This window comes from Salvelinus sp. IW2-2015, linkage group LG13, assembly GCF_002910315.2.
Source record: "Salvelinus sp. IW2-2015 linkage group LG13, ASM291031v2, whole genome shotgun sequence".
NCBI lineage: Eukaryota > Metazoa > Chordata > Actinopteri > Salmoniformes > Salmonidae > Salvelinus > Salvelinus sp. IW2-2015.
The window spans coordinates 14166532-14191705 of record NC_036853.1 but is presented as its reverse complement, the minus strand read 5'-3'; the positions used below and the strand labels follow the sequence as shown (position 1 = coordinate 14191705).

At 42.5% G+C, this 25174-nt stretch overlaps 1 protein-coding gene and 2 non-coding genes across 4 annotated transcripts; all 3 read right to left on the bottom strand.

Moving 5' to 3' along the window:
- Window positions 1-5455: 5455 nt before the first annotated feature.
- Window positions 5456-5527, bottom strand: trnad-guc (transfer RNA aspartic acid (anticodon GUC)). Its single transcript has one exon. It is a non-coding gene; the product is annotated as a tRNA-Asp (tRNA).
- A 6261-nt stretch (window positions 5528-11788) lies between these two features.
- trnag-gcc (transfer RNA glycine (anticodon GCC)) lies at window positions 11789-11859 on the bottom strand. Its single transcript has one exon. It is a non-coding gene; the product is annotated as a tRNA-Gly (tRNA).
- Window positions 11860-14401: 2542 nt separating this feature from the next.
- On the bottom strand, window positions 14402-23754 carry LOC111972174 (serine/threonine-protein kinase PAK 2). 2 transcript variants are annotated; one of them, XM_023999068.2, is made up of 15 exons: window positions 23501-23754; window positions 19994-20328; window positions 18325-18431; window positions 18024-18171; window positions 17897-17928; window positions 17469-17582; window positions 17241-17373; window positions 17058-17121; window positions 16927-16975; window positions 16553-16665; window positions 16262-16379; window positions 15943-16042; window positions 15423-15619; window positions 15130-15267; window positions 14402-14944 (listed from the first exon to the last, which is right to left on the bottom strand). In XM_023999068.2, exons 2-15 carry the CDS (start codon window positions 20181-20183, stop codon window positions 14858-14860), a joined length of 1590 nt encoding a protein of 529 aa, XP_023854836.1. In that variant the 5' UTR covers window positions 20184-20328; window positions 23501-23754; the 3' UTR covers window positions 14402-14857. The 2 variants fall into 2 exon arrangements, with proteins under 2 accessions (XP_023854836.1, XP_023854835.1); XM_023999067.2 differs by having other exon boundaries at window positions 23544-23742.
- Between the last annotated feature and the right edge of the window lie 1420 nt (window positions 23755-25174).

Sequence of the window (25174 nt, the reverse complement as noted above, 5' to 3'; positions counted from 1 at the left end):
TAGAATAGTTCTAATGATAATACATATTAATCTATTGATATTTTGTTGACTTAATCCATTATCTGAGACCATCAGTAGCTACATTTTTATAAAACACACAGTCAAAATCAATGTATAAAACACACAGTCAAAATCAATGTGCCCATTCGTAGGCTATATCTCAGGCCTAAGCGAGTATGCACCTGGCCACACTAGGCCTCAGCACACGAGCAACGTCCACACAAAGTCAATGATGGATGGATGGATGGACATTTTCTAAAACCAAACATTTCAAAAACGTACATGGACTTTGCTTGGAGTAAAGATATTGTAGCGACCCGCACAGACCGAGCGGTGTGTTATGTGTTAGGCTATTAGTGGGTTGTGTTGTACTTACCAGTGTTCGCGGGGTCCGACATGCCAATCAACCTCCTATCTGCCAATCATGGGAATGCCTGGAATGTTCTGATGCCGGGCATCCTGGTGGTTGGCGGAGTGGCGTGGAGGTGGGTTGGGCAGGGGAATGGAGCATTGGAAGTTAAGAGCAGGTTTACCATTGTTCTTTCTCTTACGTCTGGCCTTCACAAGAGAAGGTCACGGTTGGCTTGTGGGGTATCTTTCATTTATTTGGCGTGGGCTACGGCCAAACAGTAGCCTGTGTAAAGTTGGGTTAATAAACTGTCAATTCGTAAACTCAACCCTCTGTCAGGACAATTTTTCCTTTATGATCTAGTCAGGTCATTACAATATCATTTCTGTATCAATTATAGATGTAATGTATTTGCAACTCACCAAGGGTCAAATGACGGTACGCCATATTTCTGGTGAAGGTGCATGTGCCTCTTCTTGATAATGTTCCTGAAAACCCCATGCTGCAGAAATCGATTGCGTTTCAAATTATTTTCTTATAAGAAATTCAAAGAACTGTAATTTCCATGCATATATTTTAAACACTGCACACTGCAGTCATGTTCACTAACAGCTCCTCGACAATGAAAAATGTTGCCATGACAATTTTGGTGAGTAGGTCTACTTGACCTATTGTCTATGACATCATATGATCAATGCTTCTAATTGGACAATTGGATTTTGCATAGCCAAAAAAAATTGTAGTGCATGGTTCATTTTCTAAAGAAATCGAAGATATTTCTCTTTGTACTTGGTAAGGTCAGGACATTCTCATTTTGAGGTATTAAACCTCAAGAGTGTGTGTGTGCCAGGTTGTGGCAGACCTTACCCGCTCACTACAGGTCCTGTAGCTGTGCCAAGCTCCTGCTGGTAGAAGGGCTCTATACACACGCACTATAATTAATTCTGTAAGATTTTCAATCAAGTAAATAACCCTAGATTTTGAAGACCCTTGATTAGGTGACAGTACAGAATGTCAGCGTTTATTTTATAACACAAAACAAACTGAAAATGCATCCAACGAGTTTGTAGAGCTTGATGTAGTCATTGTGTGCAAGGACTATGGGACCAAACACTACATTTCTGATTACCTTGATACACTATGAATGAATTTGTCTAAATACTTATGACTTCCTCACGTGGGAGGCATGACAACTACATACATAAAGTGCTTTCATTTCTAAGGTAAAACCCTCAAATAAAGGGTGACATTCTGTACTGTCGCCCCATATAAAACATTTGAACTCAAATTCCAAATGCTGGTGTATAGAGACAAAAATGCTAGCTTCACTGTCCAAATACAGTTGAAGTCAGAAGTATTTTAAGAATGTGAAATGTCAGAATAATAGTAGAGAGAATGATTAATTTCAGCTTTTATTTCTTTCATTACATTCCCAGTGGGTCAGAAGTTCACATACACTCAATTAGTATTTGGTAGCATTGCCTTTAAATGGTTTGACTTGGGTCAAATGTTTCGGGTAGCCTTCCACAAGCTTCCCACAATAAGTTGGGTGAATTTTGGCCCATTCCTCCTGACAGAGCTGGTGTAACTGAGTCAGGTTTGTAGGCCTCCTTGCACGCACACGCTTTTTCAGTTCTGCACAAAGTGCTTATATAGGATTGAGGTCAGGGCTTTGTGATGGCCACTCCAAAACCTTGACTTTGTTGTCTTTAAACTATTTTGCCACAACTTTGGAAGTATGCTTGGGGTCATTGTTCATTTGGAAGACCCATTTGCGACCAAGCTTTAACCTCCTGACTGATCAGCTGTGCGTCTTTCTCCCTGTAAAGCTATCTTGGGCGTCTCACAGTATGGACATTGCAATTTATTGCCCTGGCCACATCTGCAGTCCTCCTGCCTCCTTGCAGCATGCCTAAGGCACATTCACGCAGATGAGCAGGGACCCTGGGCATCTTCTTTTGGTGTTTTTCAGAGTCAGTAGAAAGGCCTCTTTAGTGTCTTAAGTTTTCATAACTGTGACCTTAATTGCCTGCCGTCTGTAAGCTGTTAGTGTCTTAACGACCGTTCCACAGATGCATGTTCATTAATTGTTTATGGTTCGTTGAACAAGCATGGGAAACAGTGTTTGAAGATCTTTACAATGAAGATTGTGAAGTTATTTGGATTTTTACAAATTATCTTTGAAGAAAGGGTCCTGAAAAAGGGCGTTTCTTTATTTGCTGTGTGTGTGGTGTGTATGTGTGTGTGTATATATATTATGTATAACACACACACACACATATATACACACATATAATATATAATCACCGAATACGCTGATTCGGTGAGCGAGTTCATTAGAAAGTGCATTGACGATGTCGTACCCACAGCAACGATTAAAACATTCCCAAACCAGAAACCGTGGATTGATGGCAGCATTCGCGTGAAACTGAAGCGCGAACCGCTGCTTTTACCAGGGCAAGGTGACCGGAAACATGACCGAATACAAACAGTGTAGCTATTCTCTCTCCGCAAGGCAATCAAAAAGCTAAGTCCCAGTATAGAGACAAAGTAGAGTCGCAATTCAACAGCTCAGACACAAGAGGTATGTGGCAGGGTCTACAGTCAATCACGGATTAAAAAAAGAAAACCAGCCCCGTCGCGGACCAGGATGTCTTTGCTCCCAGACAGGCTAAATAACTTTTTTGCTCGCTTTGAGGACAATACAGTGCCACTGACACGGCCCGCTACCAAAACCTGCGGGCTCTCCTTCACTGCAGCCGAGGTGAGTAAAACATTTAAACGTGTTAACCCTCGCAAGGCTGCAGGCCCAGACGGCATTCCCAGCCGCGTCCTCAGAGCATGCGCAGACCAGCTGGCTGTGGTGTTTAGGACATATTCAATCAATCCTTATCCCAGTCTGCTGTTCCCACATGCTTCAAGAGGGCCACCATTGTTCCTGTTCCCAAGAAAGCTAAGGACATCTGCAGTGAGTCGTTTAGCTCTACAACTGAGCTAAACGACTACCGCCCCGTAGCACTCACTTCCGTCATCATGAAGTGCTTTGAGAGACTAGTCAAGGACCATATCACCTCCACCCTACCTGACACCCTAGACGCACTCCAATTTGCTTACCGACCCAATAGGTCCACAGACGACGCAATCGCAACCACCACTGCACACTGCCCTAACCCATCTGGACAAGGGAATACCTATGTGAGAATGCTGTTCATCGACTACAGCTCAGCATTTAACACCAACTCGTCATCAAGCTCGAGACCCTGGGTCTCGCCCCGCCCTGTGCAACTGGGTCCTGGACTTCCTGACGGGCCGCCCCAGGTGGTGAGGGTAGGTAACACATCTCCACCCCGCTGACCCTCAACACCGGGCCCCACAAGGGTGCGTTCTGAGCACTCTCCTGTACTCCCTGTTCACCCACGACTGCGTGGCCATGCAACGTGGCCATCCAACTCAATCATCAAGTTTGCGGACGACACTACAGTGGTAGGCTTGATTACCAACAACGACGAGAAGGCCTACAGGGGAGGAGTGGGGCCCTCGGAGTGTGGTGTCAGAAAATAACCTCACACTCAACGTCAACAAAACAAAGGAGATGATTGTGGACTTCAGGAACAGCAGAGGGAGCCCCCCTATCCACATCGACGGGACAGTAGTGGAGAAGGTGGAAAGTTTTAAGTTCCTCGGTGTACACATCACGGACAAACTGAATTGGTCCACCCACACAGACAGCGTTGTGAAGAAGGCGCAGCAGCGCCTCTTCAACCTCAGGAGGCTGAAGAAATTCGGCTTGTCACCAAAAGGCACTCACAACTTCTACAGATGCACAATCGAGAGCATCCTGTCGGGCTGTATCACCGCCTGGTACGGCACTGCTCCGCCCACAACCGTAAGGCTCTCCAGAGGGTAGTGAGTCTGCACAACCATCACCGGGGAAAAACTCATCCCCCCTCAGGTCGCACCGAGCCTACATGCCACGCGCCACAGCTCTCACGGGTCTACACTCCCCTCGCCCATTCGGATTTACAGGCAACGTGAAATCAAATATTTAGAGTTATCAAAGAGGAGATCAAGCTCGATTACTGGCTTGCTTCCAATGTCTACTGCTGTCGTATCGACGCCCGCAATCGATGCCAGCAAGAGGAGGTTCAGTAGCAAGGGTGCAATCAAAGCTAGGGGATCCCGAGTGGGACTGGAAAAACTAGCTTCTATCTCAAAGCGCCATCAAAGAAACTGTCTTAAACTCAGCCAGCCAATAACAGTTTAGTGGACCGCGTGCCGCAACATTATTGACTCAGCTCCAGCCACGTTTCCAATTGAATTGGGAAAGTGTGCTGGAAATTTATAAAATGTAGCCACATAGCCACTTTGTAAACATGATGGCCCACTAATTCTTAGATGATCAATGTGTTACTCATAGATACTGACACAGATATACTCGCATAGAGTCGAAGGCGATATGCTATATAATGTATCTTGTTCAGGATAGCATGAGTCATTCTATACACCAGATATGCTGAGCTCGTATTGTCCTATCCTTTTATCTAATAATGGTATCACTTAGCTCAAACTTCTTACAACACTATGGCGCACTTCTATTGTTACATATCCCTACATTACTCATTCTCATATGTATGTATCTGTACTCTATCACATCTACTGCATCTTGCCTATGCCGTTCTGTACCATCACTCATTCATATATTCTTTATGTACATATTCTTTATCCCTTTACACTTGTGTGTATAACGGTAGTAGTTTGTGGATTGTTAGGTTAGATTACTTGTTGGTTATTACTGCATTGTCGGAACTAGAAGCACAAGCATTTCGCTACACTCGCATTAACATCTGCTAACCATGTGTATGTGACWAATAAAATTTGATTTGATTTGATATAAATATATATATACACACACATACACTGTTCGACAGCATATCATGATCTTTAATGATGATCATATTCTACCTACCTTTGTCAGAAGAACGCAAATGAATTCCCATACCCAATATTATCTTGCCCATGATGACCAATATGTCTATCCCAGTAAAATGGTGACGTTTCGGGTATCTCAGTTGCAAACGGTGAATGGAGTTAAAGAAAAAAAATTTCCTCCCCGTCGGGGAATTGAACCCCGGTCTCCCGCGTGACAGGCGGGGATACTGACCACTATACTAACGAGGACTGAAGAACATAAAACACATTGTGTTTTATAAAACTGTCCCAAAATTCTCTGCAGGTGATATAGTTTATAACTTGAACTAAAGTAGCTTTCTACTGGCACAGTCTGAACATTTTAGCAAAGAGATAAAAAAATGTGATTTATAGCTAGGTTAGCTAACATATTGCCAACAAGTTGGAAGACATAGCTAACTGTGTTTCAGCACGCCATATTTTTGTTTAGGTCAGAAGGGAAAGAACTGGCTTTATCAGTTGTAACATTTCTAGCTGAGGAACAATTTTAGGGTTTTCTCACAAAGTTTATAGTTTTAGACTGCAGTTGCAATTAGTTTTTTTCTTTTACAAAAAATGATATCTAACCATACAATGTAGCTATTTTGAATAATTTTGTAATTAATCAAACCATTGAAATATATTTTTGACGATTTCCAACAAACAAGCTAGCTATCGAAAAGTTTCAGCGTGTGTAAATTAGTTAAGTTAGCGTGCTAATGTCTTCATAGCTAGTAGCATGGAATCAGGACATGACCAAACTGTTGCTGAGATAATGGATGTTGAAACATCCAAGGAGAAAAGAGGCATTGTTGAAACTCACTCATATGCTTGCAGTGTAAAAAAGGAGGTGAATGTGATTCATACCCGAATACCCCAACCAAGGAGCAACTTCCAAAGAAGCTGAGAAGAACCATCCGAAGCCAGCTACTGGACAACATCGCAGATGACATGGATTTGGTGAAAAAGAACACCATCAGTATCGTTAACCTGAAGAAATCGATTGATATCAGTGCTGAGGAAGTAAAAACTCTGAAGCAGCAGAACGCAACATTGAAAATTCAGGTTGCAAAGCAGAAGAGGAAACTCACTGAAATGGAGTGAAAGGTAAACGAGAATGACCGGTATGGTCGGAGATGGAATCTTCGAATTTATGGAATAGCAGAAAAATCTGACGAGAACATCAAAGCAAGAGTGAAGGACAAAAGAACCTCGGAATCGTCTGTGGCCGATGATTGAGAGAGCAAGGAAGGAAGGGAAAAGTGCATACTTTGCGGGAGCCAAGGCTTTTGTTAATGGTAGGGAAATTCACGCTGACGCCTAGCTTGTGGACTGCTGGATTTAAGTGAGTTGTGCAGGACTGTGTTTTATTTGCATCTGATAAAACGTTATATTTATAGCCTTTAGCCGCACCCTCATCCTACTACTCCTCTGTTCCTCGGGTGATGTGGAGGTAAACCCAGGCCCTGCATGTCCCCAGTCACCCTCATTTGTTGACTTCTGTGATCGAAAAAGCCTTGGCCTCATGCATGTCAACATCAGAAGCCTCCTCCCTAAGTTTGCCTTACTCACCGCTTTAGCACACTCTGCCAACCCTGATGTCCTTGCCGTGTCCGAATCCTGGCTTAGGAAGGCCACCAAAAATTCTGAGATTTCCATACCCAACTATAACACTTTCCGCCAAGATAGAACTGCCAAAGGGGGAGGAGTTGCAATCTACTGAAGAGATACTGCAAAGTTCTGTCATACTTTCCAGGTCTATGCCCAAACAGTTCGACTTCTATTTTAAAAATTAATCTCTCCAGAAATAAGTCTCTCACTGTTGCCGCCTGCTACCGACCCCCTCAGCTCCAGCTGTGCCTGGCACACTCTGTGAATTGATCGCTCCCCATCTAGCTTCAGAGTTTGTTCTGTTAGGTGACCTAAACTGGGATATGCTTAACACCCGGCAGTCCTACAATCCAAGCTTGATGCCCTCAATCTCACACAAATCATCAAGGAACCCACCAGGTCAACCCTAAATCCGTAAACATGGGCACCCTAATAGACATTATCCTGACCAACCTGCCCTCCAAATACACCTCTGCTGTCTTCAATCAAGATCTCAGCGATCACTGCCTCATTGCCTGTATCCGCCACGGGTCCGCGGTCAAACGACCACCCCTCATCACTGTCAAACGCTCCCTAAAACACTTCTGCGAGCAGGCCTTTCTAATCGACCTGGCCGGGTACCCTGGAAGGATATTGACCTCATCCCGTCAGTTGAGGATGCCTGGTCATTCTTTAAATGTTACTTCCTCACCATATTAGACAAGCATGCTCCGTTCAAAAAATGCAGAACAAGAACAGATATAGCCTTGGTTCACTCCAGACCTGACTGCCCTCGACCAGCACAAAAACATCCTGTGGCGAACTGCAATAGCATCGAAGAGCCCCCGCGATATGCAACTGTTCAGGGAAGTCAGGAACCAATACAGCAGTCAGTCAGGAAAGCAAAGGCCAGCTTTTTCAAGCAGAAATTTGCATCCTGTAGCTCTAACTCCAAAAAGTTCTGGGATACTGTAAAGTCCATGGAGACAAGAGCACCTCCTCCCAGCTGCCCACTGCACTGAGGCTAGGTAAACGGTCACCACCGATAAATCCGTGATAATCGAAGACTTCAACAAGCATTTCTCAATGGCTGGCATGCCTTCCTCCTGGCGACTCCAACCTTGGCCAACAGCCCGCCCCCCCGCTGCTACTCGCCCAAGCTCCCCGCTTTCCTTTACCAAATCCAGATAGCAGATGTTCTGAAAGAGCTGGAAACCTGGACCCATACAATCAGCTGGGCTTGACAATCTGGACCCCCTATTTCTGAAACTGTCCGCCGCATTGTCGCACCCCCTATCACAGCCTGTTCAACCTCTCCTTCGTATCATCTGAGATCCCCAAGGATTGGAAAGCTGCCGCGGTCATCCCCCTTCAAAGGGGGAGACACCCTGGACCCAAACTGTTACAGACCTATATCCATCCTGCCCTGCCTATCTAAGGTCTTCGAAAGCCAAGTCAACAAACAGATCACTGACCATCTCGAATCCCACCGTACCTTCTCCGCTGTGCAATCGGTTTCCGAGCCGGTCATGGGTGCACCTCAGCACGCTCAAGGTACTAAACGATATCATAACCGCCATCGATAAAAGACATTACTGTGCAGCCGTCTTCATCGACCTGGCCAAGGCTTTCGACTCTGTCAATCACCATATTCTTATCGGCAGACTCAGTAGCCTCGGTTTTTTCTAATGACTGCCTTGCCTGGTTCACCAAATATTTGCAGACAGAGTTCAGTGTGTCAAATCGGAGGCATGTTGTCCGGTCCTCTGGCAGTCTCTATGGGGGTACCACAGGGTTCAATTCTGGGCCGATCTTTTTCTCTGTATACATCAATGATGTTGCTCTTGCTGCGGGCGATTCCCTGATCCACCTCTACGCAGACGACACATTCTATATACTTCCGCCTTCCTTGGACACTGTGCTATCTAACCTCCAAACGGCTTCAATGCCATACAACACTCCTTCCGTGGCCTCACAACTGCTCTTAAACGCTAGTAAAACCAAATGCATGCTTTTCAACGTTCGCTGCCTGCACCCGCACGCCCGACTAGCATCACCACCCTGGACGGTTCCGACCTAGAATATGTGGAATCTATAAGTACCTAGGTGTCTGGCTAGACTGCAAACTTCCTTCCAGACTCATATCAAACTCTCCAATCCAAATCAAATCAAGAATCGGCTTTCTATCCGCAACAAAGCCTCCTTCACTCACGCCGCCAAACTTACCCTAGTAAAACTGACTATCCTACCGATCCTCGACTTCGGCGATGTCATCTACAAAATAGCTTCCAATACTCTACTCAGCAAACTGGATGCAGTTTATCACAGTGCCATTCGTTTTGTTACTAAGCACCTTATACGACCCACCACTGCGACCTGTATGCCCTAGTCGGCTGGCCCTCGCTACATGTTGTCGTCAGACCCACTGGCTCCAGGTCATCTACAAGGCTATGCTAGGTAAAGTGCCGCCTTATCTCAGTTCACTGGTCACGATGGCTACACCCACCCGCAACACGCGCTCCAGCAGGTGTATCTCACTGATCATCCCTAAAGCCAAAACCTCATTTGGCGCCTTTCCTTCCAGTTCTCTGCTGCCTGCGACTGGAACGAATTGCAAAAATCTCTGAAGTTGGAGACTTTTATCTCCCTCAACAACTTTAAAATTGCTATCTCCGAGCAGCTAACCGATCGCTGCAGCTGTACATAGTCCATCTGTAAACTACCCACCCAATTTACCTACCTCACCCCCATACTGCTTTTATTTATTTACTTTTCTGCTCTTTTGCACACCAGTATCTCTTCTTGCACATGATCATCTGATGATTTATCACTCCAGTGTTAATCTGCTAAATTGTAATTATTCGATTTATTGCCTACCTCATGCCTTTTGCACACATTGTATATAGATTCTCTTTTTTTTTCTACCATGTTATTGACTTGTTTATTGTTTACTCCATGTGTAACTCTGTGTTGTCTGTTCACACTGCTATGCTTTATCTTGGCCCAGGGAGTTGAATGAGAACTTGTGAAATAAAATAAAAAAAAATATTTCTTGAGGAAAGAGCATTGTTTGTGTGAGAACTTTTTAAATATTTTTTTTTATCGCAGGGAAACTCGCTCTGACACTTAATGTTAGCTTGATGGCTATTCGTTTTACCAATCTATGGTACAATGTTATTTGTAAATGTATATATATATATAATTTAGGTCAGCTACTTGCGTGGTGCAAAGGACTGTTTTTATTTGCAACTAGTAAGAACTTTTCTTTCTGTGAGAACCCGATTCATGTGAACGTATACAAGTTTAATATTCTTCATTAAGTGTTAAAGGAATTTATATGTTTAAAGATAATGATTAAATAATTCCACCCTGAAACTTAACCATTAGGGATTATAGTTTATGTAGCATGTATAAGGAATAATTAAAGTATTAAACGTAAATCCAACTAGGTTCAGAAGGGCCCTGGGAGGGAGAGAAATGTGTGTGTATGTGTGTGCCTAAGAAAATACAGAGAACAATTCAACTGTGTTTGACCCGACCTGGTTAGAACTCTGAGAAACTTATGATAGGAGAGGGAGTACTTCTCAAGGTTTCCCTAATCTCGGGGGAATGGAACTGTCGGCTGGGTAGTGATACACAGGGGTGAGAACTCTGGAGAAGGATACAACTCACCTACTGTTCGTGTGTATGTATGTGCGTAGGATATCTACTGTTTGTGTGAAAGTATGTGCGTAAGGAAGGAGCAAGGTATAAAATGGATGTCTTTGTATAATGGACTTCAGAGTGCTCTCGTGAATAAACATTTTGACTATTGTAAGCTGGGGACTCTGTCTGTTTCATTTAAACCAGAACCTTACAAATTCTGGGTTGCAGACTGAGTAGATTAATTTAAGTTTATGAACATTGATAACGAAATTCTCATAACATTAAGTCACTGTGATAGTAAATGTCCATTTCTAAATTCCTCTGTGGTTGATGTAAGTAACATAGATTTACATGAACATATATTAATTGGCAATATTAACATCAAAGATAAATTTAGTAACAAACAGATTAGGAATATTGTTTGTGATACTACAATTCCCTCAGCAAGATTCTTTTGGTCAAATATCTATGGTGATATACAATGGGGGAAAGCATGGAAAATTGAGAACAAATATTGTATCAGTAACAAGGTAAAGGAAGTTTAATTTAAAATGTTACATAGAATTTATTCTGTGAAACATGTTTTGGAAAGATTCAAGCTGAATATTGACTATAAATGTGATTTCTGTGGAATGGAGAAGGAGACCATTTTGCATTTGTTTTTTGCCTGTATTTATTAGTAGAGTTTTTTTGGATTGACATACAGAATTTTGTTACCAAAACAATAGGACCGCTTGTACTATTTAATGGTTTTGATATAATGATTTATTTCAGAAATTCTGACATAGATAAAGATGTAGTATATTTAATTAAACTGCTAATAATACTAGGTAAATTTCATAATCACAAATGCAAATGGTCTAATTCAAAACCTAACTTTTTTCGCTTTATAAATGAATCTAAACAATATGGCACTACTTTAACAAAAAAAAAGGCAATTAAAACTTGTTGTATTATTAATGAATATGATTTGTTTGTTTAGGATTCCTGGCAATGTAAATAGTTTGTATGTATGCTTGTTTGCATGTGACTATTCATCTTTTGTTTATTGATATTTGTTAAAATAAAAAAATAAAAAATTGTCAAGTTTTATAATATTATCAGCAATACTAGCTAGCTATAGCTACCCTTAGTTGTTCAAATCATGATACATAGTTTTAAAAAGTGGGGATTGGAGTGCTACATGCTACAAAAAGAGTGAAGAACAAATAAGGAAATTAAGAAAATAAAGTGGATGACGGAAGCAAAAAATATCGATGCATTGGCCGGGAATCGAACCCGGGCCTCCCGCGTGGCAGGCGAGAATTCTACCACTGAACCACCAATGCTTACTGCTTTATAGAACGGTATTTCATGACTGTATAGTAATATCTGTTGTAGTATGTTATTCACCTCATTCTCAAACACGTTTATTAAAACATGGAAGCCAAACGCAGAAACTACAAATCCCTGCATTAAACATGTTTCCGTTAGCTGATACTTCATGACAAAATACACCATATTACTGTCCTGCTAATGTGCCTGGACCTATACTGCAGAGAAAAAACCCATGACTGACCCGAATGGTTGTCCAACTGCTAGATGCAGTTATTTTGAAATGAATATGCATGTTTTTGAGCAGTCATTCAAATACCTTAGGCTATTGACTGCAGTTTACAGCATAGAGAAGAGTTTTGTACTCACTTGAAAACAATAATAACATTCTTCATTACATTGTGTTGTTGTAGCCTAGGTAGGATACATTTCTTGTTCATAAAAAACGGAAACAATTGGGTAGCATTTCGAGCTGCATACCAGAGCACTGGGAGGGGGGGCACTCAGCGCAGCCTTGGGAGCGCACAGTGTAGGCAGCTACCTATGATTTCATTATCTGATAAACTTGTTTTAATTTCGCTGTGTAAATTGACTGGATACATTCACCGCAGTATTAAGCCTAACATTAAGCATATGAATTATGGGCAATATGCATACGCTTCTAACTTAGGCTATAGGCTACTTCGAGCATGTCTGTCTTCATTGTTCTGTTGCGCAATTACGCACCTGGCCTCTCCGCTGCCATGGCTATTCCTTTTAAAGCTTGTTGGACACTTATTTCGACCTCCAACTCCTGCTCCTCCTACTACTATTAAACTATTGGAGGAGAGCGGAAGCTTGCTGAATGGAAGATAGGCTACAGCATTAACGGGAGGGGAGTTGGAAGGAGAAGCCATATTTTTTTGATAGTAAGCCTACTATTTTAAGACCAGCTACATCCTGAAAAGAATAGGCCAACACCATACGAGTGGCCTGCTAATGTACCTTTCTGGACCTTCTAAGCTGTGGAGAATAGACCCAGACGGTTGCATAATCAGGCATATGCAGTTGCTTTGGCATGAAACAAAAGAGCAAGTGTGAGTGGTTATTCAAATTAGCCTACATCACTGCAGTGTATAATAACTGTGTATTCACTTGATAACAATAATACATTCCTCATTGCACTGGGTTGTAGCCCAGGTAAAATAATTGTTTTCTAAAAAGTAAGCCTAATCCATAGTGGAGCTTTGTGTGCCCGGGGATAAATCTAATAACCCTAGATTTTGAAGATCCTTGATTAGGTGACAGTACAGAATGTCAGCTTTAATTTTATAACCCAAAACACAACTGAAACAAACTGCAAATGCATCAAACGACTTTGTAGAGCTTGATGTAGTCATTGTTCAAGGAATATGGGACCAAATACTAAACTTTTGACTAACTTGATACACTAGAAATCAATTTGTCCAAATACTTACTTCATGTGGGGGGCATGGGGACGACTAGATACATAAAGTGCTTTCATTTCTAAGGTAAGACCCTCAAATACAGAATGTCACCTTTTACTGTCACCCCATATAAAACATGTGAACTCAAATCCCAAACGCTGGAGTATAGAGACAAAAATGTTAGCTTCACTGTCAAAAACATATGGAGGGGAGTGTATATACAGGCATGAGTTAAGACAACCAAAATCACAAGGTGTTTTATGAAAAACAAATGTCTTTGTCTTCTGATCCAAATTTAATAGCTACAAAATTATGTTCTCATGGAGTATCATTCCTTGAGCCCACTCTTGGACGGTATCTTACAGTGTGACTTTCACACATCTCCATTCCATTTAAGAGTCATAGTATACAGATAATAATAAATCAAGAATAAGGTCAAAATTAACAGCTGCATTTACTAGTCTGCAGACAATTGTCAGATTCTTTTTTTCTATTTGAATAACTAACAAACAGTAAATATACATTGCCTTCTCTAGCCTATAAAGCTACCTGGCCTGACATCCATATCTTAGCTATAGCACTGAATTAGACAAAAAGTACAGAATTCGACATGTACAATAGTTCCATTTTTAATAAGAACAAAGAAAGTCGTCACAAGCAAGAAAAAACCCCGTCATTCTACAATTGAATTTGCCCATAAATTGCACCTCCACTACCAAGAAGAGGCTAATGATACAGGAGGAAATCACTGGTTGGACTGCCAAATGAGGCAACCCTATATCATCATCAATATCACCACATTCACTGTAATAATGGAAAGGTTTTGAAATTTCTTTCCTATAACAAATGTGAGAATAATCCAAAGATTACATCGGGCACCAGGTGGAATAACAGTTTTCATTAAATGATAGGCCCATAACATGATCAGTCAGGACACATGAAATTCAAGTATCAAAATTATTAAGAGGACACTAACTAGCTGTAGAGGAAACTACAATGACAGTAAAAATTATGGAGAAAAAAAACATGACACAATCAACAATACATTAGGCCAGGGGTAGGCAACCCTAGTCCTGGAGTGGCACAGGCACTTCATGTTTTTGATTTAACCGACCTGGAAGACCAGGTGTGTTGAATTTAGGCTATCGCTGAACTTAGCTCAGTTGTTCAGGTGTGGTGCCTAGCTGGAACAAAATCCTGAAGTACATGTGGCACTCCTGGAACAGGGGGTTGGTTGCCTACCCCTGCATTGGGCAATGTTTTGCATTTAAGGCAGTGATATTTCTTCCAAAAAGTAGGAACTAGATAGCTATGCTCATTCCATGTTAAATAGAAATTAAGCCTCAATGTGACCCCCCGCCAATGTTTTCTTATACAAAATAAAATCTTCAAAGATTTGAGTGAGAATCAGAGTTCATATGGCCAGCGGTGGGTAGTGTTCTGGATGTTTTTGGTCTCCTTCACAGTGAGGGTTGTCAGGGCTTATCAGACTGGAGCATGGTGGTGTCACTCAGCCTATTGTCTGGCACAAAACCTAAACAGTTGGCACAGATCTGGCACAGCGTTGTTTGTTCTATTTGTTCGGTTAACGGTTGCCTTTCATGGCCTCCTTAGCAGCCAAGATTAGAGGTGTAAGACTGGAGAGCGGTTTTGCCAGCTTCAGGAAGGGATGCTAGACAAGAAGAAGAGAAGGAGGAGAGAGAGAGTAAAGGGTTAACATTGAAGCTCACCTCTATTGTAGTACATGCAGACAGGGTAATGATGGAGGAGTATATACAGCCAAATCCAACCAGTCAAGTTGACACAAGAGTAGAAGAGCAAATCACAAAGGAAGCCATAGATAGGATGGGTCATCACCTGCAGCAGCTCTTTGCCCCCACCTCTCTTCTCCACATCCATTTCCAGGCAGAGGTTAAGGAAGTCTCTGAATATGGGAGACAGTTTCTCTGGGTTCTGAAGTTCTGGAGTCCCATTTGTGGCAATCAGGTACAGTGCCTGGGGGAGAGGAGAGTGGGAAAAGAACTGTGAGGTGCTGGAAAAGTATGTTACATCCATGTCAGTATCACTATGGAACTAGCTTTTGATGCACTGTGATATAGTAAAAGAAATAAATGGAATTTTAGGAGGGTGCTGCTCTATGGTTCACTTACTCTTAGCGGGTTCTCATTGAGGTATGGAGGCTCCCCCTCAACCATCTCAATGGCCATGATGCCCAGGGACCAGATATCAACCTTAGGCCCATAGGCTTTCCGGGTCACCACCTCAGGTGCCATCCAGTAAGGCGTACCCACCATGGTGCTGCGCTTGCTCTGCTCTGGGGTGATCTGGGCGCAGAAACCAAAATCGGCTGCACAGAGAGAAGGGAGGTGGAATTCAGAGAGAGATGGAGACATATGTTAGTGAGGGACTGAAGGGTAGCAGTACAAACAGTAGCACCAGCTTGTAATAGTCATTTGTTAACTATCCTTGGCAAATTGGTACTTATCTTTCATAGGATGCAGATGGCAAATTCCAGCTATAAATATAGAACAGTTTTACAACATCAAAGCAAATCCATATACCCGCAGACTTTCAATAAGGTAAATATCCACCCCCAACTATTAGGGCTGTTACTTCTTCTACATAGGCCATGGCTAGCCTGGGGTTGTTTAGTGGGAGAGGGAGACTCACTGAGCTTGACAGAGCCATCCATTCCCAGTAGCACGTTGTCACTCTTGATGTCACGATGGATGACCTGGTTCGCGTGAAGGAACTCCAGTGCTTGTAAACACTTCAGATGGGGAAACCAATGGCACAGACAGAGACAGAGAGAGAGAGAGAGAGAGAGAGAGAGAAAGAGCAATGGAGCGAGAGGGGATAAAGAAACAACGGTCAATATTTCCACATACAATAAAGGCTCTAAATGTGAACACACAAGTTACCCACCCAGCCACTGTTAAAGGGTAAACAGGTCAAGGTTAATGCAGCGTGCCGTATAAGAGCTGGTCACCTCTCTGCAGACAGCAGCTATCTGAGCCTCGTCCATGCAGGTCTCTGTCACCACATCAGTCAGCGAACCACCAGCCAAATACTCCATCACCACATAGAGCTCCTCTCCCACCAGGAAACTAACAAACACACACAGACACCAAAGCCGGAGAGGTTGTTAGGGTATATTGTATTGTACAATATCGTACACCCAGTAGTGTTCCACCATCACCAGAATGTTAGGTTTGGCACACCCAACTTACACCAAAGTTAGTGCTGTTAAGCTTAATTATATATTTGACAATTCTATTACCTGTCTACATAGTTGACAATGTTTGGATTCTTTAACTCTTTCATCACCATAATCTCATTGATTATCAGCTCCTTCTTGGGCTGCTTCTGTAGGTTGATCTGTTTAATGGCCACCTGTGAGAAACAGCCAGAAATAAGGAAAGGTTCTAAATTATCCTCTAAAATGGGTGTGTGATTAGTTATCCTGCAATCTCTCAACTCCTGCCAGGCTTACAGTTTTCAAACGCTTTCCCCATTTCTGTCTCTCTGTATCTAGTCTCTGCCGCACTTTGCACATCATTCCTCAACTCTCAAGGTCTCCTTCCCTTTACTTATACTCCTCAATCCATCCATCCCCGGTCAGTTGACCAATGACAACCCTTAATTCCCCTTTACCTCCTGTCCGGTGGCGACGTCAATGGCTGTGAACACTGTCCCTGAAGCCCTGTGTGGAGACGGTTACATATTTTTAATAACTTGGACACACACACAAATACACCCCAATTACCACCTTCAAATTAACTTACCCCTGTCCAATTTTTTCATATCTTGTGTACTTCTTTCTGGGATCTCCAATGCTAACAATAGTTCCTGTGGCCAAAGAAAAAAAGTTATACACACCAATACTAAATTCTCCTGACAAGAGGGTTATATTAATAACTACCAGTAAAATTGCCACGTTGCTATTGTAAGAAATGTAGTGCGTTTACTCAGTTTGTCCATGATCTCCTCGTCTGACATCTTGCCTTTCTTCTTCTGTCTGTCTAGAGCCTTGGAGGCTGCGTCTCCATCTGGACACGTGGCTGGAGCAGGGATGGGGTCAATGACGGAGCGAGTGTAAACCTGCAGGAGAAACACACACAATAAATAAATAAGAATGAGCGATTGTGAGCAAGAGCAAAATAAAATTGAGGTGAGCTCCCGTCAAAATTACTCACACTCTTAGTGTATTCTGGACGTGGTGCCACAATGGGTGGGGGAGCTTCATCATCATCATCATCATCAATGTCCTTGATACTGATCGATGAGGGTTCCGTGCCCTTTTTGACCAGCTATTGCAGAAAAGATAACAATAGACATTTCATATATAGCCCACACATATTTTCAGGGCTGCTATGAATGAGGTCAAGGACCAAAAAATCCCAGCCCCATAGTATTCAGGTAGCTAGTAAGGGAAAGGGGGATATCTAGTCAGTTGTACAACTGAATGCCTTCAACTGAAACGTGTTCCGCATTTACCCAAACATCTCTGAATCAGAGAGGTGCGGGGGGGCTGTCTTAATCGACATCCACGTCTTTCGTGCCCGGAGAACAGGGGCAGAACGACAGATTTTTAAGTAATCACTAGAAAGAAGTCAGTACTTACAGAGTGGGGTCCTGCAGGGAAACCATCCTTTTCTAAAAATGAAAAGGGCGAGGGAAATAATTGCAGTCTTAAAAGAGTCTATAACAATCTTATAAAACAGCAAAGTGTCATCCATGAGAAAGCTCACCAGAGGAGAAACTGAGGTATTTCTGGCGGCCGTTGCCTGTAGAATCATAGAATTTGAGCACGTCGAGAACAGCCTGTGGGTTCTTCTTCTGCTCTGACTTGGTGATGTTTGACCTCTGGAGGAGCCGTGCCCATTGCTCTGGCATGCCCTATCAGAGAGGAGGATACAAAGAGATGGGGTCAGGGGTCAATCAACTAACTCGGGTAGAATCAAAAACAAGCAGTACTATGGTCCTCCAGGCTGGGATTTGAGTATCCCTGGAATAAGAGTTGAAAAGTCGGAAGAAAGTGACCGTACTCACAGTGAACTCCCCAGTGACAGCATCAAAGCCAACGTGGATAGTGTGTTCAAAGTCTGAAGGCGGAGAGATCTCTGGTCGTTCTTTGTCCCGGTCTTTCTTTCTACCACCTGAAAGTCATCAAATAAACCATCATTACATTCTCTGTTAATAAATGTGCTGAAACGTAAATCAGATCCAACAACGGATAGACTGAAATTGAAAAGACCGAAACGCAACTACTCCTGCCACTGGATAGTCTGATGCATACAGATGGAAAGTAACATAAAATGGATTGGTTCTGAACTAAGATACACTGAATGAAATGTAGCCTCTTAATGCACCTTTAAAAAAAAAATGGCTGTGGCTCCATAGGTAACTGTCCCATCCAGCCCCCTGGATCTTTTTTTCCCCAGAGCTGAAGATCCGAATCACATTCTGCACATGTGTTTCTCTACTTTCACATTTCTCACTGTCAATTGTGAATAATAATTTTTCAAGTTCTAGCGGTGAAACGTCCATGCAGCATCTGCATACCAACCATTTGATCTCAACAAGGTTCATAGAGATATGCATTTAGGTTAGATCTTCTTGAGTTATACAGTGTTGTTTTGAATTATGTACAGAGAGCAAATTTTAGAGCAGATGATGTTAACTGTAGCATAGCCCGTGTTTAGTTTCAATCAAAGCTCTTATTTTGTCTAGTGGCGCGGGCATGACAGAAATGCGACCATTCGCACAATCATCCGAAAATCTTATTAGAAATTAGGTGTTTTTTTGTATTCCAGTAACGTTATACCAGGGATGAGCAACTTTGAAGGGGGTGTACTAGGGATGAGCAACTTTGAAGGGGGTGGGGGCCACACAAAACTGTAATCCTGCAATTCTACACATTTTGCCATAGGGTGGTGTAAAAAGTTCGCAGTTTTGAATATGATATCTGAGTGAGACTGACTAATAAAAAAAAATCAATGGGGGCCCCCCGGCTGGTAACTCAGGGTTAACAAGTTAGACCATTTTCTAAGTTAAACTAACTGCCAGCTAACACATTTTAGTAGACATGGGCTAATTGACTGACATAAGAGAAAAACTGCTGATGCACAACCAAATTTCAGAATTGTACCTTGTGTGTTCTACTATTCTAACTTGCAACAGTAAGTTGAAACCCCGACTGAGGGAATTGATCCAAGTGACTTCAAAGCCCGCAGGCCGCCAGTTCCCCATCCCTGCGTAATACTATGCAATTCGGTACTGTTATGTAGAATGATATCATTACCGTGTGATCTTGCAGACATTTATTCAGCTTTGATCTAACATGAGCAGAATCTAATATGCGCAGAAGCTTCGGGACCTTTGGCTGTCTGTAAGATGGTCCAGAAAAGTTGGATCCACAGCCACTCCGTCACAAAAATAGGACAGTTGACAAATGCTTAAGAGCAGTGGTTTCCAACCAGGGACACTAGGACCCCAGGTGGTACTGGGCCTATCCACCAGGGGTACTGGGCCTATCCACCAGGGGTACTTGAGAAGACTCATGAGACCATAGGCCTACTGGTAAAATGCACAAGGGGGTACTTCAGGGGTACTCTGGGGCAGAATAAAACTCAGTTGGTGGTATAGTAACCGAAAAAGGTTGGGAACCACTGCTTTAGATCCCCTGCCAGTGCACCACCTCTATGGACTCGTGTCTCACCTTTCTCTGCTCCTGAGAAAATTGAGATTATCTTGTTGCGGGGTTTCCTTTCTTCTGGAACCGAGGGCAGGGGCTTGGAGCTGTGATTGGCTGAGAGCGGGTCCTTACTGGAGCCTGTGCTGAAGATGGTGCTGCTCATCCTGACTGGGGGGGCTGGGGGCTTGTCCTCAGGATCCCCGTTATCACACATGGCCGCAGGGAGCAGGGAAGGACAGAAAGAGGGTAACAAAGAGACAGACAGGAGGAAAGAAAGCGCTAATGTGCACAATAGACAGAGGTGGGTGCAGAGAGATCAGGAATGGGAATCAGAATAGAAGGAGAGCATGGGGTGATATCTGCGAGAGAAACAGAGACATGATCAGTTTAACTACACAAATGACAGGTGTACAAGAGCACATGCACATTGCATAACATATTAGGTGGTATTTGATTTTGAAGAGGCCAGTCCAGTTTTATGGTTGTAAACTGGTTCATGTTTATCTTGAGGTGAAACTGACTTTACACCGCAGAGGAGCACCTTTATATAGACAGGAAGATTGCTCTGTCAGAACTCATTTTCTCTCTGGCAACATACGAATAAAGTACCAGTCAAGTTTGGACACACCTACTCATTCAAGGGTTTTCCTTTGTTTTACTATTTTCTACATTGTAGAATAATAGTGAAGACATCAAAATTATGAACACATATGGAATCATGTAGTAACCAAACAAGAGTTAAACAAATCAAAATATATTTTATATGAGATTCTTCAAAGTAGCCACCCTTTGCCTTGACAGATTTGCACACTCTTGGAATTCTCTCAACCAGATTCATGAGGTAGTCACCTGGAATGCATTTCAATTAACAGGTGTACCTTGTTAAAAGGATAAAGTAATCCTTCTGGACCCCCCCCCCCCCCCCCCCCTTAAAAGATTTAGATGCACTATTGTAAAGTGGCTGTTCCACTGGATGTCATAAGGTGAATGCACCAATTTGTAAGTCGCTCTTGGATAAGAGCGTCTGCTAAATGACTTAAATGTAAATGTAAAAGTTAATTTGTGGAATTTCTTTCCTTCTTAATGCGTTTGAGCCAATCAGTTGTGTTGTGACAAGGTTGGGGTATACAGAAGATAGCCCTATTTGGTAGAAGACCAAGTCCATATTATGGCAAGAACAGCTCAAATAAGCAAAGTGAAACAACAGTCCATCATTACAGGTCAGTCAATACGGAAAGTGCAGTTGCAGTTGTTCCAGTGCAGTTGCAAAAACCATCAAGCGCTATGATGAAACTGGCTCTCATGAGGACCGCCACAGGAAAGGAAGACCCAGAGTTACCTATGCTGCAGTGGATAAATTCATTAGAGTTAACTGCACCTCAGATTGCAGCCCAAATAAATGCTTCACAAAGTTCAAGTAACAGACATCTTAACTGTTCAGAGGAGACTGCATAGATCAGGCCTTCATTGTCAAATTGCTGCAAAGAAACCACTACTAAAGGACATCAATAAGAAGAGACTTGCTTAGGCCAAGAAATACGAACAATGGACAATAGACCGGTGGAAATCTGTCCTTTGGTCTGATGAGCCCAAATGTGAGATTTTTGTTTCCAACAGCCGTGTCTTTGTGAGACCCAAAGTAGGTGAACGGATGATCTCTGCTTGTGTGGTTCCCACTGTGAAGCATGGAGGAGGTGGTATTATGGTGTGGGGGTGCTTTGCTGGTGAGTGATTTATTTAGAATTCAAGGCACACTTAACCAGCATGGCTACCACAGAATTCTGCAGGGATACACCATCCAATCTGGTTTGTGCTTAGTGGACTATCATTTGTTTTTCAACAGGACAATGATCCAAAACACACATCTAGGCTGTGCAAGGTCTATTTGACCAAGAAGTAGAGTGATGAGTGCTGCATCAGATGACCCTAGCCTCCACAATCACCCAAACTCAACCAACTTGAGATGGTTTGGGATGAGTTGAACTGCAGAGTCCAGAGTGAAGGAAAAGCAGCCAACAAGTGCTCAGCATGTGGGAACTCCTTCAAGAATGTTGGAAAAGCATTCCTCATGAAGCTGGTTGAGAAAATGCCAAGTGTGTGCATCAAGGCAAAGGGTGGCTACTTTGAAGAATCTCAAATATAAAATATATATTAATTTGTTTAACACTTTTTGGTTACTACATGATTCCATGTGTTATTTCATAGTTTTAATGTCTTCACTATTATTCTACAATGTAGAAAAAAGTAAAACAAATTAAGAAAATTTGAATGAGTAGGTGTCTAAACATTTGACTGGTACTGTAATTCTGGGAAGAACAACACTGGATGGGTGTGTTGCAGAGGCAATAGGAAGGGACTGGGCAAGAAAATAGGTTGGTCTAGAATTGATTATATGCACCTCAACAGTAATTACTGTCATTTTTCAGAAAGGTGTTGGATACAGAGCTACGAAAGGCAGTAGAAGTGCTGACTGTGGTGGGTTTTTAGAGGGTTAATCATTTCTGTAGTAGAGATCAACAACAGGGAGGGTTGGGTGGAGAAGCAGCATCACAAAAAACAGCCACATTACTAGCATGTCACTGTCTCCCTTTCAATGTATCCTTTGTCATCTCCATCTATGATGTAAAAGAAGTGACCAGGTGAAAGCCAATTCATTACAAAAGGATGTCCACTATATTGCTCACATGTATCCATCGTCTCAGACCAGCACAGATGAAAGAGAGGACACGAAGAGCGGAATCCATGTCAGACTATCGAGAAACACAATAAATCGATTGGGTATGATCGTGACCATCATCATAATCACCTTTCAGATCATTAACTTCAGCTAGTCAGGAAGGAGAGGACATAGAGGAATACATATCAATTCTCTCACTCGGCCATCATTGTAAATAAGAATTTGTTCTTAACTGACTTGCCTAGTTAAATAAAGTTAAACTTTTTTTTTCTTCAAATATACCATTGACCTAATGTTAGGTCAAGGTTTCTGAAATGTGCAACACAGTAGGGAACTAGATCACCCCCTATGACCTCCAAACGTGTATTTCCAAGATAGAAAATGCATTCTAGAGTCACTGAAAGATAAGTTGCTCCTCTGTGAAAGATCAAACGTAATACTTGTAGGTGAACCTAGCTAAATAGTTAGGCCTGATTACACGAAGATATTAAGTCTAGGCTAGTTAGCTAACTATTTCACCTATTCAACTATGCTACCTAAAGCAAGTTAGGTTAACAGTTGTCCGGAGTTCAGTTAGTCAGCTAGCTACCTAAAAAGTTAGCTAGGCTAACAGTTGTCCAGAGTTTAGTCAGCTAGCTAGCTAACGTTAATTGCATATATTTAGCTAGCTAACATCAGAAACCTGAATTAGCTAGCTTGCGCTGTTATTGCTAGCGCTAGATTAACAAACTACTTTATCTCCAAGGACAAAAGCCAGACAATAACGAACCCTGCTTGACAATACAAATGTACATTTGGTAAGCAACAGAACGCCATTAGCTAGGTAAGATAGCTCGGTGCCGGTAATAACTTACGGGTATTTTATTTGCTAGCCAATGATGTCGACTCGCAACTCACCAGGCAGACTCCATACACCACAGAAAACTTGGGTCCAAATCCTCGACGTTGTGAAAGCTTTAATTTGTACATACGTAAAAATAAAAATAAATCTGATATGATGTAGAGTTTACAGAATATACAGAGTAAACCAATGTATGATTTCAACAGTTCCTATATAACTTTTTCGTCATTCTTTGTCGACCGGGTGGATTCTTCTTCTTTGGTATCATGGCATTTTGTTTGTGCATGCTGCCACCTACTGTGCGGTAGTATTTTTATTTGTTATTTTATTTATTTATTTTATTTCACCTTTATTTAACCAGGTAGGCTAGTTGAGAACAAGTACTCATTTAAAACTGCGACCTGGCCAAGATAAAGCAAAGCAGTTCGACACAAACAACAACACAGAGTTACACATGGAATAAACAAACATACAGTCAATAATACAGTAGAAAAAGTCTATATACAGCGTGTGAGAATGAGGTAAGATAAGGGAGGTAAGGCAACAAATAGGCCATGGTGGCTAAGTAATTACAATATACAAATTAAACACTAGAGTGATAGATGTGCTGAAGATGAATGTGCAAGTAGAGATACTGGGGTGCAAAGGAGCAAGATAAATAAATAAATACAGTATGGGGATGAGGTAGTTGGATAGGCTATTTACAGATGGGCTATGTACAGGTGCAGTGATCTGTGAGCTGCTCTGACAGCTGGTGCTTAAAGCTAGTGAGGGAGATATGAGTCTCCAGCTTCAGTGATTTTTGCAGTTCGTTCCAGTCATTGGCAGCAGAGAACTGGAAGGAAAGGCGGCCGAAAGGGGGAATTAGCTTTGGGGGTGACCAGTGAGATATACCTGCCGGAGCGCGTGCTACGGGTGGGTGCTGCTATGGTGACCAGTGAGCTGAGATAAGGCGGGCTTTACCTAGCAAAGACTTGTAGATGACCTGGAGCCAGTGGGTTTGGCGACGAGTTGAACGAGGGCCAGCCAACGAGAGGGTACAGGTCGACAGTGGTGGGTAGTATATGGGGCTTTGGTGACAAAATGGATGGCACTGCGATAGCCTGCATCCAATTTGTTGAGTAGAGTGTTGGAGGCTATTTTTGTAAATGACATCGCCGAAGTCGAGGTCGTAGGATGGTCAGTTTTACGAGGGTATATTTGGCAGCATGAGTGAAGGATGCTTTGTTGCGAAATAGGAAGCCGATTCTAGATTTAATTTTGGATTGGAGATGCTTAATGTAAGTCTGGAAGGAGAGTTTACAGTCTAGCGCCGACACTAGGTATTAGGTATTTGTAGTTGTCCACATATTCTAAGTCAGAACTGTTCAGAGTAGTGATGCTGGACGGGCGGGCAGGTGCGGGCAGCGATCGGTTGAAGAGCATGCATTTAGTTTTACTTGCATTTAAGAGCAGTTGGAGGCCACGGAAGGAGAGTTGTATGGCATTGAAGCTCATCTGGTTAGTTAACACAGTGTCCAAAGAAGGGTCAGAAGTATACAGAATAGTGTCGTCTGCGTAGAGGTGGATCAGAGAATCACCAGCAGCAAGAGCAACATCATTGATGTATACAGAGAAGAGAGTCAGCCCGAGAATTGAACCCTGTGGCAGCCCCATAGAGACTGCCAGAGGTCCGGACAACAGGCCC

Coding starts and splice junctions, on each gene's coding strand:
- LOC111972174 (XM_023999068.2), bottom strand. CDS start 20,183: ATGTGTGATAACGGGGATCCTGAGGACAAGCCCCCAGCCCCCCCAGTC. Junction 17,122..17,240: donor GGAGATCATGGACAAACTGA/GTAAACGCACTA, acceptor CTTTGGCCACAG/GAACTATTGTTAGCATTGGA. Junction 16,976..17,057: donor TATGAAAAAATTGGACAGGG/GTAAGTTAATTT, acceptor GTCTCCACACAG/GGCTTCAGGGACAGTGTTCA.